Raw genomic sequence first — 13,550 nt, 5'->3', positions numbered from 1 at the left:
GCTCACAGCCCCCACGCTGCCTGCACCACCTTCTCCGCAAGCAGTGTTGCAAGAGAGGGGGGGAATCCTTCTCTTACTGAAACAGCTACTCATTGAATAGTTCTTCATTATCTAAGAGATAACCAAGAAATATTTAATAAATATATTACCCATTGCATCAAAATAAATATAATTTATAAAACATTCATTGTCTTTTGCTCGTCATCATACAGTGTATATAAATGTGCCCAATACAGATGAGATTTACAAACGTTTGCCTGAATTTTTCCCCTTAATGCATTCTCCCACTTACAGTAATCGTCGCATAAAATGCATAAAAACACAATGCAGCTTTATGCCACCGGCATATACCAAAGATGAAACTAAAGATCTTGTGAGAGTACAAAAAGTCTTCAGACAGGAGGAATGGCTTTAGGTACGTCTTAAAGTGGCACTTGCTCCAACTCAACTCTGCAGCATTTTAGAACTGGAGCCAATGTTTACTTGAGAACTCAGAATTACTTAACCAAATAATAGAACATATAAAAGCAAGCTGACTTTTTGGAAAAAAAAAAAGTTTAATAATACAGTAATAGTTGTAGTATCGTCCAGTAAAGGTGTATTGTAAAAATGTTCTGAATATTAATTTACCTCAGATAATTTTAGAGTTGTAAATACTTGCATTATAGTGAGGTAGACAGTAAAAAAAAAAGTTCTTTTCTCCATTATTAGCACAGAATTTAAATCTTGTAATAATATCTTAAGGAAATGATAATGTTAGGTAAGGATGAAATATTTGATTAATGCTTAATTCTGTACAACTCAAATATAAACTTTTAAAAATATTAGAAATTATAACATTTCGAGTGCATATAATGTTTTGTACATTAAAAAAAGAAATGCATGTTGTTCATCTCCATTTTGCACTTTTCAGTCTGTTTAAATAAACAAATATTTACAACTTTTATATGAACAACAGTGCATCCAAAGCAAAATGTGCATTTTAAATTATTGCTCCTGATCGAGTCTTTTTATTAGCATTTTATATTATTATTCTCTTCTCTTTTTTTTTTTTTCCCACCAGTTTGTAGCTCTGCGAAACCAGATAAGCCAACAATTCTAGCAATCAGTGGGGAAAAGCCTGAAACTACGAACATAATAGTTACATTAAGAAAGGGCTAGGCATGCTTCGAAGTGCACTTTCCTCAGATGAAGCCACAGCTGAGACCAAAGGTTGGAAAGAAACAGAAATCGTACATAAAACGCCTTTTCCAGCACAACATTAGCGTATAATACTGCTGCAGGTTGCGAGGGCTGCCGAGCTAGAGCTACCTAGAGGTCTGGCAATGGCATCCTTGCACTCTTCGTGAAATCCGATGGAGTTTCCTTTCCAATCCACCCAGGTTGTGCTTTCTGTAACACTTCGCTCTTCACAGTTTTTCATTGCTGTCTTAAAATAAAACCTAACTGGTAATTACAATCTTGAGCAATTCTTTTTTTCTTTTTTTTTTTTTTCCTTTTCTCTTTCTTTTTTTTTTCCTTTGGGGGGGTGGGGGGCCGTAGGCTGTTTCTGGCTGGTAATCTTGCAGGAATGTGAAGGAGAGAGGGCAGAAATGAAACAGCCCTTTTCAGAGCCACTTCAGAGAGAGGGATCAGTCCGCTCCCTCTCCCTCCCCCGACTCTTTTTGTACTTGGTAAATTGCCTTCACCTTCGGAGGGAGGAGGATAGATCGCCAGATAAACCTCGGGGGAGGGAAGGGAAGCGGGGAAGGGACCCGGCGGGGGCCTCGCCGCCTGCCCTGCCCGCTCGCCCGGCCGGCGCTGCCCGAGCCCCCGCTGCCGCCGCGGGCAGCCGCCGCGAGGCACGGGCGCCGGGGCCGCCGCCACAGGCCCCTCCGCGCCGGCCGCCACCCGCCGCGCCCCGTCGCCCCGGCCACGCTGCGGGCGGGCGCGGGCGGTCCCCGCTCGCCGCCGCCGGCGCATCTCCGCCAGACGCAGCCCCGGCTGCCGCCGAGGGGCGTCCCGCCCGCTACCTGCAGCCGCAGGACTCCACCACCATGTCCTCGTACTGCTTGTACACCACGTTGTTGCCCGCGTCGATGTAGAGGATGCTGATGGGAGTCAATTTGGTGGGGACGCAGCAGCTGGGCGGCGTGGAGCCGGGGTCCATGGAGTTCATGAGGGTCTGGATGATGGCGTGGTTCGTGGGCTCCAGGTGGGAGCGCAGCGGGAAGTCGCAGACCCCCTCGCAGTGGTGGGCCTCGTACTCCAGCGGGGCGATAATCCAGTCGTCCCAGCCCAGCTCCTTGAAGTTGACGTGCAGTGGCTTCTTGCTGCAGCGCAGGCGGGACTTCTTGCCGTGCCGCTTGCCGTGCCGGCTGGCGAAGGCGGTGCGCCGCTGGCGCCGGGGCGGCGGGTGGCGGGCGGCGGGCGGCGGCGGCGGCGCGCCCAGCTCGGCGCGCAGCTCCCCGAGGAGGCTCCGCCGCCGGGCGCGGGTGAAGACCACCAGCAGCGCCCGCTCCTGCGGCGGCCGCGTCCGGCGCCCGAAGCCCAGGCCCCGCAGGTCCAGCCAGCGCGGCGGCCCGTGGCCCGCCGAGGCCCGCAGCTCCAGGCACAGCCGCTTCCAGGGCCGCTGCTCCCGCAGGCCCTGCCGCACGTCGAAGACCTCCCAGCCGGCGGCCGGGGCCGCCCGCAGGTCCAGGGTGCGGGAGTCCAGCGGCCGCGGCGAGAGGCAGGGGAAGAGCTGCATGTGCAACGGGGCGGCGGGCGGCGGGCGGCCGCGGGGGGCCCGGCGGAAGAGCCGCAGCTCGGCCCCCACCAGCTCCTCCGTCTCCGAGAGGGTCGATACATCAAACACATACTGCTGCCGCCTCAAGGGAGCGGGCGAGAGATCGTCTGCGAGATAAAAAATAATTACAGTCAGTTGCGCTCGGCGGGATCTGCCGAGAGGTCTCCGAGGAGGGGAAGGGCGGGCAGGGCCGCCGGCTGCTGAGCCAGGGCCGCTCCTGCCCGCCTCACCCCCGCCCCCCAGCAGGGGCTGCTCCCGGACCGGGGCCAGGGGCTCCACCGGGAGTCGGGACCGAGCCGGGCCTGGGGGAACGGGGGGAGAAGGAGAAGAAGAAGGAGGAGGAGGACGAAGAGAGGAGAAGAGAAGAGAAGAGAAGAGAAGAGAAGAGAAGAGAAGAGAAGAGAAGAGAAGAGAAGAGAAGAGAAGAGAAGAGAAGAGAAGAGGAGGAGAGAAGAGAGAAGAGGAGAAGAGAAGTGAAGAGAAGAGAAGAGAAGAGAAGAGAAGAGAAGAGAGAGAAGAGAAGAGAGAAGAGAAGAGAAGAGAAGAGAAGAGAAGAGAAGAGAAGAGAAGAGAAGAGAAGAGAAGAGAAGAGAGGAAGAAGGAGAGGAAGAAGGAGAGGAAAAGGAGAGGAGGTATGGAAGGACCCGCACCAGACAGGAGACTGCTCTCCCGCACCAGAGCCAGCCCCTGCTCCACGCACATCCTCTGCTCATCAGCCTCGCCAGCAATGTAGGACTGGCAATGTTTGTGTGCTCATGTACATTACGCACACATGTATACATATACACATACATATTCTCCTCCAAGAGAAGAACCTGGACTTCTTTTTTGACACATTGGTGTACGAAGTGCAGCACAGAAAGCAAACCAGATTCCCCTGAGCTGCTTTCCAATAAAATGTTTACAACCCAGCAAATACAAAAATTCCCAAAGCCCCTGGGTTTCCCCAGAAGCTAGTAAAGCTTGTGTAGATTTCAATAGTAAAAGTGTCACTGGAGCCTCTGTTCAGCAGCCCCTCACCACTTTTCCAAGCTCAGCCCGCTCCAGGGGTAGAAACGGAGACTAAAGAAATATACAGCCCCCTGTTATTTATTGATATCAAAGGTCATTGCGATCCCTAATCAGTGTATTTCACAACCTCGGCTCTACCTGACAGGTCTGGGGGAACCTCCTGGGGGGCAGGAGGGACAACGGGATGATTTATGCAAACCAAGACCTTCAGACGCGCCGCGGCAATGTAAAAATCAATGCGGATTAACGTGCAGTTAATCAGTGCGAATTAGCATCCTCGAAAGTCGCCCTGCGTCGCTGCGTGTTACCCCAGACGCCAACAGGGAGATGGAGCGTGGACAGGGAGTCCACTCCAGGCCACGGGAGCCCACGGCGGAGCCTGCCTGCCGGCCGATCGCATCCCTCCCGCCCCGCGGGGAGCCGCCGTGGGAGGCCCCGCCGCCCGCCCGGGCCGCGCCGCGCACCCACGCGGCATCCCCGGCTGCGGAGCTGGGTGCCCGCCGGGCACCGCACGCCTGCCCTGCCCCCGGGGCGAGAAGGCCGGAGCACGGCCGCAGCCTCCCGCCTCGCCCCGGCGTGGCATGGCAGGTCGCTCGGGGAGAGGGAGTCCACGGGCCGGAGCCGCCCCCGCCCTGGCTGCGGGGCTGCGCGCCGCGGGGAGCGGTGCGAAAATAGGTCAATCCCTTCACGCATCCCGGGGAATTCGGACCCAGGCCTGCCGCATCCCTGCCCCCGCTTCCCACTTCAGGCTCGACGGTTTCCCGGTGGCGAGGCTGCTCCTTCCCCAGCGAGGAGCGAGAGGCAGCCCGGCCGGCCGAGCACCCCTCTCGGGGGGAGCCCGGGGAGAGTCTGCACAAAACACACACAATGCGAAAAATGTCGTCACAGCCCCCAGGTGACAACAGCTGCTCTATCGATCAGCTGAAAAGAAAAGTGAAATGCAGCGGGAGCTGTCTGCAGGCGCTGGACAGCCTCGGCACGCTGCAAGGACGGAGCAGGATTTGGCCCATGGGTCGCTTGTAGGTTTGGGGATGCTTTTCCGCCCTTCACAGGCTTGTGGCCGGGGGCTGAGGTGCGCCTGGATGGCAGGAGGAGGGTACGGCAGCTCAGGAGAGCTCTGGGGCCATTGTCGCTTCTTCAAGGGGGTCCCGGGCAGGACTGGGGGCTTCAGGCAGAAGGGAGTGTGCATCCCTCTGCCAAGAACGCGCGGGTCCTCTTCCTCCTTCTCCTCCTCCTTCCCGCCTTTGGCTTTCCCTGTGCCCAGCATCTAGCAGATGCCCGGGCATCCGACACGGCGCAGACGGGACTCCTGGCCCCGCCGAGCTGCCTCCCACTTCTTCCAACAGCTCTAGCGTCCGTCCAGGAAACCAGATCAGCGCCTTCCCCTGGGCCCACCCCCGGCTTTAGGATGTGGGCAGAGCCGGGCCGGAGCACAGCTCCGCTTTTAAGCCATCTCTCTGCTTGGGGGGGCTCAGGCTTGGTTTCAAAGGGAGATGCTCGCCCTGTTTGATACTCCCCTGTCGCGACGGGGTGGAGGTGGTGGGAGCGCTGCCTCCAGCCCGCTGTTCCTCTGGAACAGACACCCCACCCACCCGCCTCCCCCCCCCACCTCCCCCTCCGCCCTGGGGCCCCCGCATCCCTGCCGGGGTGCAGGAGCAGGGTGGCGCTGCCCGGCCGCCCGGGCTTTCGGGGAAGGGGAGGGCAGCCCTTTCCAGGGGGGTAGAGGGACACGAAAAGACAGCATGGCCCCCCGGGAGTCCCACGCAGGCGGGCGGCTGCGGCGCGGGGACTCGGCCCCCTCGGGGGTGACATCCAGGCGTGCGGGTTAGACGGGAGGGAAGCGGGAAGAGGCTGAATTCCCCGTGGGTCCCCGCTGCTGAAAGCGGTTTATAAAGGGTCTCCAGACCCCTGTCAAGCGGCGGGGCGAGGGGGAGCCAGCTCCGGTCCTGCGCGTGTCGGAGGCTTTGCTCAGAGAGTGCGTCTACAGCGCGCTCCCCAGCAGCATCCTTTGGAGCTCCAGTTTGCGGAGGTTGAACGCGTTGCACAGCCGCTCCGGCTGGGTCGGTGGCATGGCACGCTGGGGACATGCCCCGAATGGCAATGTGCCCTCGGGCAAGCGGGTCTCCGAGCCGGGTTTAGGCAACACCGACCCTGCGCTGGAAAACTCCCACTGGTTCATGCAGCTGCCGGCTCCCGCTCCTCTCCCTGAAAGGGGCAGGGCTCCCAGTTGTTTCAAATAACCAGCTTTGAATCCGATCAGATAAACGCTATTTATTCACTCTTGTAACCTAATAATTTCAGATGAATACATAATCCTAAACCAGTACTGGCTCGGTCCCAGCGCAGTCGAGAGGGTGGGAAAAGCAGCGGAGGGCGGGGAGGGAAAGCGGTACCTCCGGAGCCTCCACAAACCGGGGAGAGACGGGTCTGGTTTGGGGACCTTTTGTTCCAGCGAGGCTGCCGCCTTACCGGCACACAAAGAGTGGCAGCAGGGACGGCGTGGGGACACCCTGGCTGTCCCTCTCCCTCCGTGCGAGGAGCACACACGGATCGGGGCTTGTCCTCTTCAGTTGTCCTTTAAACCCAAGGAGCGGCTGGGGTGAAATCCGGGGTTTCTAACAGCCAGCTCGAGACCTGCCTTTTTCCCAGGCCAGTCGAGGCTGTCATTATCGTTATTCCCGTTACCAAAATATTTGGAGAGAGCAGCAAAGTCATCTCACATCCAGCCCGGCTGGGGAAAGCCACATTGCAGAAAACGCACCGGAGAGATATGTTTATGTTTGTAACGTTAATTTAGGTGAATGTTAGTTACGCAGTAAGTATTAGTTTTATTTCGACTCTCCGTTGTTTATTTTTTCGGGCGAAGATAAAATATTGGGAGCGGGAAGGAGGGAGAGAAGAAGGGAGTAAATCTATCTGGAATTTAAGCATGTGTCGGCGGTGGGGGACGACGAGAGCAGCCCTGCTCCCCTCTGCCCTTCCCAAGGCGCTCGGGCAGCCGGCGTGCCCGCTGCTCCCGCGGGGCTGGCAGGGGCCGGGCCGGGCCGGGGGAGCTGCGCCGGGCCTCCCACCTCCTCCTCTGCTTTGCGGTGGCGGCGGTTTTATCATCTCCAAGGTTAAATGAATGATTGTTGGGACATTTCCTTTAACTCCCCGGGCGAACCCTCTCCCGCTTCCCGGGTTCGCTTTCTCGCCGGCAGCCTGGGCTTGGAGGCGAGCCGGGGGTTAACGAAGGCTACACAAAGTTTCCCTCTTCATGGCAGATCAGGTACTGGGCTCCCAGCCAATTCATCAGGGCTCAGATCTTAACTTTACATCACTGCAAATTATACCCAAACCACATTCAAGAAGAATTTTCCCATTCCCAAATTCTCTTTCAAGCCATATTTAAACTCGCAAACCAAAAGCACATTTGCAGTTTAAAGACCCTTTGCAAGGCGCTCTCTCAACAATAATCTGAAAATTAAAACATATATCCCTCGTAATTGCGAGGGGCTGCCCACACGTTGTCTGCAGAGTCGCAAAGCTGACAGGTATTCCTCTCGGAGCATTACCCGAGCTGTGGAAACAAGGGGCTGACTCTCCATGTGTGGTATTTCTCCGGGTTTCAATTCCGCATCTCCCAGCGCCTGCCTCGCCGTGTTTTTTTATCACACCGGGTGATTAGATTTAAATGTTTCGTTCGCTTCACTATCGAGTAACTAGGAAAAACCACACCTTCCTCGGACGAGTTCCCAATCGTGCCAAAACCCCAGCAAGATGATGGAGGGCTGTTACCATCCCTTCCCCCCCCCCCCGCAGCCCTCCCCCCGGAGCGGAGAGGCACCTGGCTGTGATATACCTTTGATCACCGCTTTACCGTACCTGCGCCGGGAAGGCTGCCTGCCCTCGGCCCGCTCCCCGGCTCGCCACTGCCGAGGGCCGCCTCCCGCCGCCTCCCGCCGCCTCTCCGGTTCCCACGAGCGACGTTCGGCCCTCGGGCGCAGAGGGACCGCCGCAACACCCGCGGGACATCCCGCGGGTTTCCGGGCCCCTCGTCTGTCGGCATCGCCCCAGGAGATGCGCCGAGGCGGAGAGGGGCTTCTTTGGAGGATTTCTACCTGCTGTAACAGACACTAACCAAGCCCCCTTCCCTCTCCCCGTTTGCGGCCGTTTTCGCTACCCGAAATACTTCGATCGAGGAGAAATCATTCCTCCAAAATTATTCGTGTTGAGAAAATCGGACTGAATATTCCCAGCGCTCGGAGCTAAGAAATGGAGCGAGGGGACGCTTTGGAGGCTATTTCTGAGCCACATATGTGGAAGCGCCGGGATACAGCAACACAACATACAGATCTGGCCACAACTACCAAGGACTGAAACGTCCCCTTTCGCTCAGAAACCAGACTTCAGGCACTCGACTCCCAACCTCAATTCCAGCCTGCCCCGAAATCGCAAGGAAACGAGCATTTCTCCGATCGGCTACTTTCTTTCTGTAGGACTACGAAGCGAGGAGGAAAATGAGGAGGGCGAGGCGCCCGGCTGCCATGCCCACGCCGGGCTGGCCCCGGGCTGCGCCGGGTTTTCTCCCGCGGGCCGCTCGACTCCCGGTTGGGGCCAGCCCAGGCTGCGGCACGCATCGCACCGCGGGCGGCGGAAACTAAACACCCCCGAAGCGGAGAGCTCGGTCCTACCGTCCTCAAAAAAAAAACAAAAAATTAAACGCGGCCTCTTAGCAAGCCCCGCAGGGGGGCTTTTTGATTTAAAAATTAAAAAAATAAAAAATCAGGAGCCACTGGAATGGCTTGATAGGCTTTAGTTACTCCTTCTCGTTAGCAGAGCGGCTCCGCGGCCGCGCACCGCTCCGCCGAGCTACCTGTGCCGCGCAGCGGCCGCGGGGCTCCGTCTCTCGGCGCTTGCGGGCTCTGCTTTCCCCAGACCGCCCTCCCCGTCCCGCTGCGCTTCTCTGGGCAAACCCCCGCGCCTCCGCAAAGGAAAACAAATAAGCAAGCAAAAAAAAAAAAAAAAGAACCCCCCTCCGAACCCCCGATTTTCAGGAGGGACAGCCGAGCGGTGCGGCCGCCGACTCCGAGGGGACGCGCCGCTGCTCGCTCCGCCCGCGCCCCGGCCCGCGCAGCGCTCCGCTCCCTCCCGCAGCGCGGGGGGGGGTGATCCAAACCCCTAAATGTCCCTCAGGCGCGGGCAGCGCGGAGCCGCAGCCGCTCCCCGACCGCCGCCTGCCCCCGTGCTGCCGGCTCCGCGGGCGCGGAGGCCCCGCCGCCGGGCCGGGCCGGGTCGGGCCGCTCGCTCCTTCCCCGGGAGCACGGCGGGGATGAGAAGCGGCTGCTCGCTGCCGCGCTCCGGCCGTCTGGTCTGCATTAGTGTTTTTATAAGGGGCTCAAACAAATCGAATACAAGGTCACCAAATAATTAACAGTTGTGAATTCCCTCCTTCCCCATTAAAATACTTCCCTGCTTATATTTCATTTTCCTTCTGCCAACGACAACACTGCCTGGGCAAAGGCGCTGCACAGATTACACTATATTGCAGCTTTCGGTCCACCCAGAAACCCGCTGTTTTGCATAAACATGTTGCACTAGATGAACTTCAAGTGGGATTTACGCTCTTTTCTTCTGCCACATGCACAGCCGGGCCATTTCAGCTTCTGCATACGGGATCCCCCCTTCCTCCTGCCCCCTCTCTCCCCTCCCTCCCTGCCCCCGACCCCAACGGCAAGAGCAAAATAACGATGATCGGACCCCTGCCCATCTGAATCAGCTGCCTCTCAACTGGAACACGAAACTGCACAAAGAAAACGGGGAGGGAAAAAGGAGACGATCTCGACCCACTTCGGTTTCCCCGTCCCTTAGGCACGGAGCTCAACATTTCGTCAGCGGGAGCCCGGTCGCGGTACCGCGGCTGCGGCAGCTCTGCAGACACAAAAGGGAAAGGCGAGGTGATCCCACGGCAGCCGGCCCCTGTGGCATTCCCTTCCCACGGGAGATCTCTTTGAAAATTGCGCTCCCTTGCACCCCGGCTATTTCTTTTTTGTTTTCGGTTTGTTCCGAGCCGTGCCGCGTTTCTTGCTAGCTGTGGATTTGGTTGTTTATAGCTCCCTTCTCCAGCTCCCTCCCGCTCTCTCTTTTTTTTTTTTTTTTTCTTCCCCTGCCTGGTGGAGTCCTTGCAGCTCCTAATTGTCCTGCCTTACTGTGGAGCTCCAATGCTGGGGGTCCTGAGGCCAGCGAGAGCACCATCTGCGTTTTAATGAGTTACTTCATGTGCCAACAGTAATTTTCCTACATTCAGCTAGGTCCTGTCTGATCTTGCGACCGTAACAAGGGGGAGCGAGTGGGGGGCGGGAGGGGGTGGAAGAAGGGGAATCGCAAACCCCCTTTCTGCGCTCTTTTTCTACCGCTGGGGAAAAAAAAGAGAAAATATATATATAATGCAGTAGTGTGACTTTCCTCCTCTCGAGCTAGCCTGAAAGCGATCTTATTAGCTTCAAGCGGGAAGGAAAGGAACAAGAGGCGAAGAGGAGCAGTTGCTGGTGTCCGCACCGAAGCGCTCAGCCCCTCTCCACTGCGGAGGGCGGTGGGACGGGCGGTGGGACGGGCTGGCTTTGGGGCTGCCGCGGCCGGGCGCTGCTGCAGGCGGGAGCCGGCAGCCCAGCTGCCTTTCCCCCGGGACGCTCTCACGGACACGCAGGCATAGCAGTCCACGCCGTGCGGGAAGGGCATTTCTCGGCAGGACTAAAAGCTGCTTCGCCCTCCTCTCTGGGCTGCTGTCCCCTCGAAATCCTGCGATGAAGGATGCCGTGCGGGCAGGAGGGACGGCCACCGCCGTCTCTCCTGGAGCTGCCGCTTAGGTAAAGAGCAGCCCATCTAATTGGGTCAATTTGGGCGGCTATATTGTCTGCAAATGAATTGACAGAAACTCCCCCCCCCCCCCCCGGTCTTCACCCCCCCCCCACCCTCCGCTTTCCCTGAGCAAAGACTGTTCATCATCAGCACAACTCCAGCTCGCCAATTAACTGGGCTAGGAGCCCACGGGGAGGTGGGCAGTAAAATAGCTACCACTTCAGAGGAACGGAAGCTCTCTTGAAGTTTTTTGGTGATGTGCCATTGGCTGGTCCGCTTCATTATGGGAGACTAGACAATATTTGATGTGTTATGACATGAACACTCAATTAGATCACTGAGTTGAAATACTCCAATCAGTGGCTTGATGCTAAGCAACCCTCAGAAGGTCCAGCAGAAGGTCACAGCCTGTGACACATCAAATCAAAATCAATGGGGAAAAGTGAGGCTTTTCCTTCATCAAACCAGGACTTCTGTTAGCAAATCACTTCCCCCGCAGTAGAATCTCCCATGCAGCGAGATGAGCTAAATTTGTAAAATTAACTGTCTTTCTTCTGGTTATCAAGAATAAGATGATCTTGAGCGCGGCTCTATTTCCCCGCGGCTCGCAGGATTAGCACCCCGTTTCCTCTCCAGCGGGGAAAGCGGGCCAGCGTCTTTCTGAGGGCTGAACTTTCGAGACCGTATTTCTAGAAAGCGAGTCGTCTTCCCCCCACCACCCCTTTTAACAGCGACGAAGAAAACAACCTCCGTAAGGCGAAGACGGAAAGCGAAAACCTCGTGTCCCCTCTCCTCTCGTAAACGGCTGGGCGCTTCCGACCGCGGGGGGCACCCACCGTGGGCGCTTCCACGCACCCACCCGAGCCCAGAGGGGCGTGACGGGCACCGGGGCGGGAGGGGAAGAGCCCTGCCGAGCCCCCCCGGCGTGGGAGAACCCCCCGAGCCGGGGGTGGCGATGGGGCAGGGGGCTGAGCCGTGGGCGCCGGGGAGGAGGAGAAGCTGCCGGCTCGGATTGGTTTGGGATCGGTTTGGTTCGGGGAGCGAGCGGCTCCTGCAGCTCCAGGAAGCCGGAGGCTTTCCCGGCACTGCGTTTTGCCCTGAAAGGGCTAGGAAGCGGAGAGCCCGGCATGCTTCCCCGGCTCCAGGCAGCTGCGGGACGCCGCTGCCAGCCGCCGGCAGGTACACGGGCTGGGTCCGCGGGGGGGCGCGGACAGAGGGGAGGGTCTTCAAATCGGGGAGCGGGGGAGAGGGGGAAATAATGCACAACCTTCATTAAGAACCTGTTAATCAGTCTGCCGTTAATGGCTCACAAACCAGGGTAATGTAAAAAAAAGGGGGGCATTTTGAAGGAAGAGAAGTTCTCTTTTTCTCTGCATCGCCGAGAAATGTCCACCCGCTGCCCCGAGCACGAGCGATAAACGAGAGAAAAGCAAAGCAGGGCCCCGGCCGGGGCTGCAGGTCGCGGAGGGGTCCCGGGAAACCCGCGGAACCGGTGCTGCCCGGGGAGAGCGCGGGCAAGGCCTGGGGCCCGGCTGGCCCCGAGCCCCGCCGCCCTCCCCGTCCCCTCCCCTCCTCCGGGCTCCCCGCCGCGGGGCAGCCGAGGGCCCGGGGGAGCTGACCCCGCTGCCACCCCCCGGCCCGGGGTTGGGCGAGGGCCTGTCCCGCACACACCAGGCTTGAAGGACGTAGGATGCGGCCCCGAAGGAGGCGGCGAGTCCGGGCCGCCCCCGCTGAGCCCCGGGGCCGGGAGTTACCTGGGCTTCAGGCTGCCTCCCCGCAAGCGAAGCCGGCTGCGTCCCAGCCCCAGCGCTTTCAAAGCGGGCTGGTGCTCTTCCAGGTAACCCCGATAAAGCGACCCGACGCGACAGCAGCTTTAGGCAGCAAACGTTTGCCCTCGGTCAGTTTGAACTTTCTATTTGCCTTACAGCCACAGCGATAAGAGCGATCCTTTCCTCGGCAGACGCAAAGAAACCAGAAGAGCGATCTTTTTTTCAAGGTTGCATTTACACTCAAAGTGCGCCTGCAAAGCTGTGGCGTGTTTCCCACCACCCCGTGATGATTCGGGGACGAACACGCGTGTTTCTCGCACGCAGCATTTACAGCTGCTGCAGTCCGGGTTTAGCGCCGCGGGGCAGTTTGCTTTAAAATAAAACACCGCAATCCACAATTTACCGAAATATCCACTTTTCTGCAATACCGGACACACACGCACACACACACCAGTGACCGGTGCAGCGCGCTCCCCGCCTCCCCAGCGCCAGGCTCCGCGGGACGGCAGCCACGCACCGCGGAGCGCCGCGGGAAGGGGCGCTCGCAGCCCCGTGGGGGAGGTGAAGGGCGGGGGAGGGGGGGCAAAACTTACCTCGTCCCCTGTCTACAAAACTAGTGATGGTGTTGGCGGATTTGGACGACTGAAAAAAGCTGGCGTTGATACCCAGTTTCTCCGCGATGGAATAAGTCCTGAACAGGGACAGCATGTACTCGTGGGGTTCCGCCCGTGGGAGCGCCCGGCCCACGGCGTGTCCGCCTTGCCGCGGGCGGTTCTCCCGTGGGGACCGCGGCACCCTGCGGCCCCGTCCGCCCTTGGAGGAGGCGGCGAGCTCCGAGGCGGCGGGGAGGGAAGCCGGGAGGCAGCAAGGTAAATCCCAGAGGAGGCTGGCGAGCAAGGCGGCGGAGAGCAGGGCCCGGCGTGCATTCATAGCGAGAGGCGGCGGCGGTGGGCAGGAAGAGGAGGGCGGCCCGACGTGCGGCTCCGGCGGCCCACGGAGCGGCGCGGGGACTGCGCGGCGGCGTGGTGCGGAGCGGGGACTGCACCCGGGCGGGCTCGGCCCGGAGCAGCCCGCCCCGCCCCGTGGGTACCGCCCCGCCGCGGACCGCCCCGTGGGGGCACCCAGCCCGCCCCCGCGGGGCGGTCCGCGGCGGGGCGAGACACCCC

General features: G+C 58.8%; 1 protein-coding gene across 1 annotated transcript; it reads right to left on the bottom strand.

The window, feature by feature from the left end:
• Positions 1–1,914: 1,914 nt before the first annotated feature.
• Positions 1,915–13,314, bottom strand: GDF6 (growth differentiation factor 6). Its single transcript, XM_075144591.1, has 2 exons — positions 12,978–13,314; positions 1,915–2,874 (listed from the first exon to the last, which is right to left on the bottom strand). The coding sequence occupies exons 1-2, from the start codon at positions 13,312–13,314 to the stop codon at positions 2,009–2,011; spliced, it is 1,203 nt and encodes a 400-aa protein (XP_075000692.1). The 3' UTR covers positions 1,915–2,008.
• Between the last annotated feature and the right edge of the window lie 236 nt (positions 13,315–13,550).

The sequence above is a fragment of the Calonectris borealis genome, chromosome 2, assembly GCF_964195595.1.
Source record: "Calonectris borealis chromosome 2, bCalBor7.hap1.2, whole genome shotgun sequence".
In the NCBI taxonomy this organism is placed as follows: domain Eukaryota; kingdom Metazoa; phylum Chordata; class Aves; order Procellariiformes; family Procellariidae; genus Calonectris; species Calonectris borealis.
Note: the sequence above shows the minus strand (reverse complement) of the source record. Positions and strands in the feature narration are given on the sequence as shown.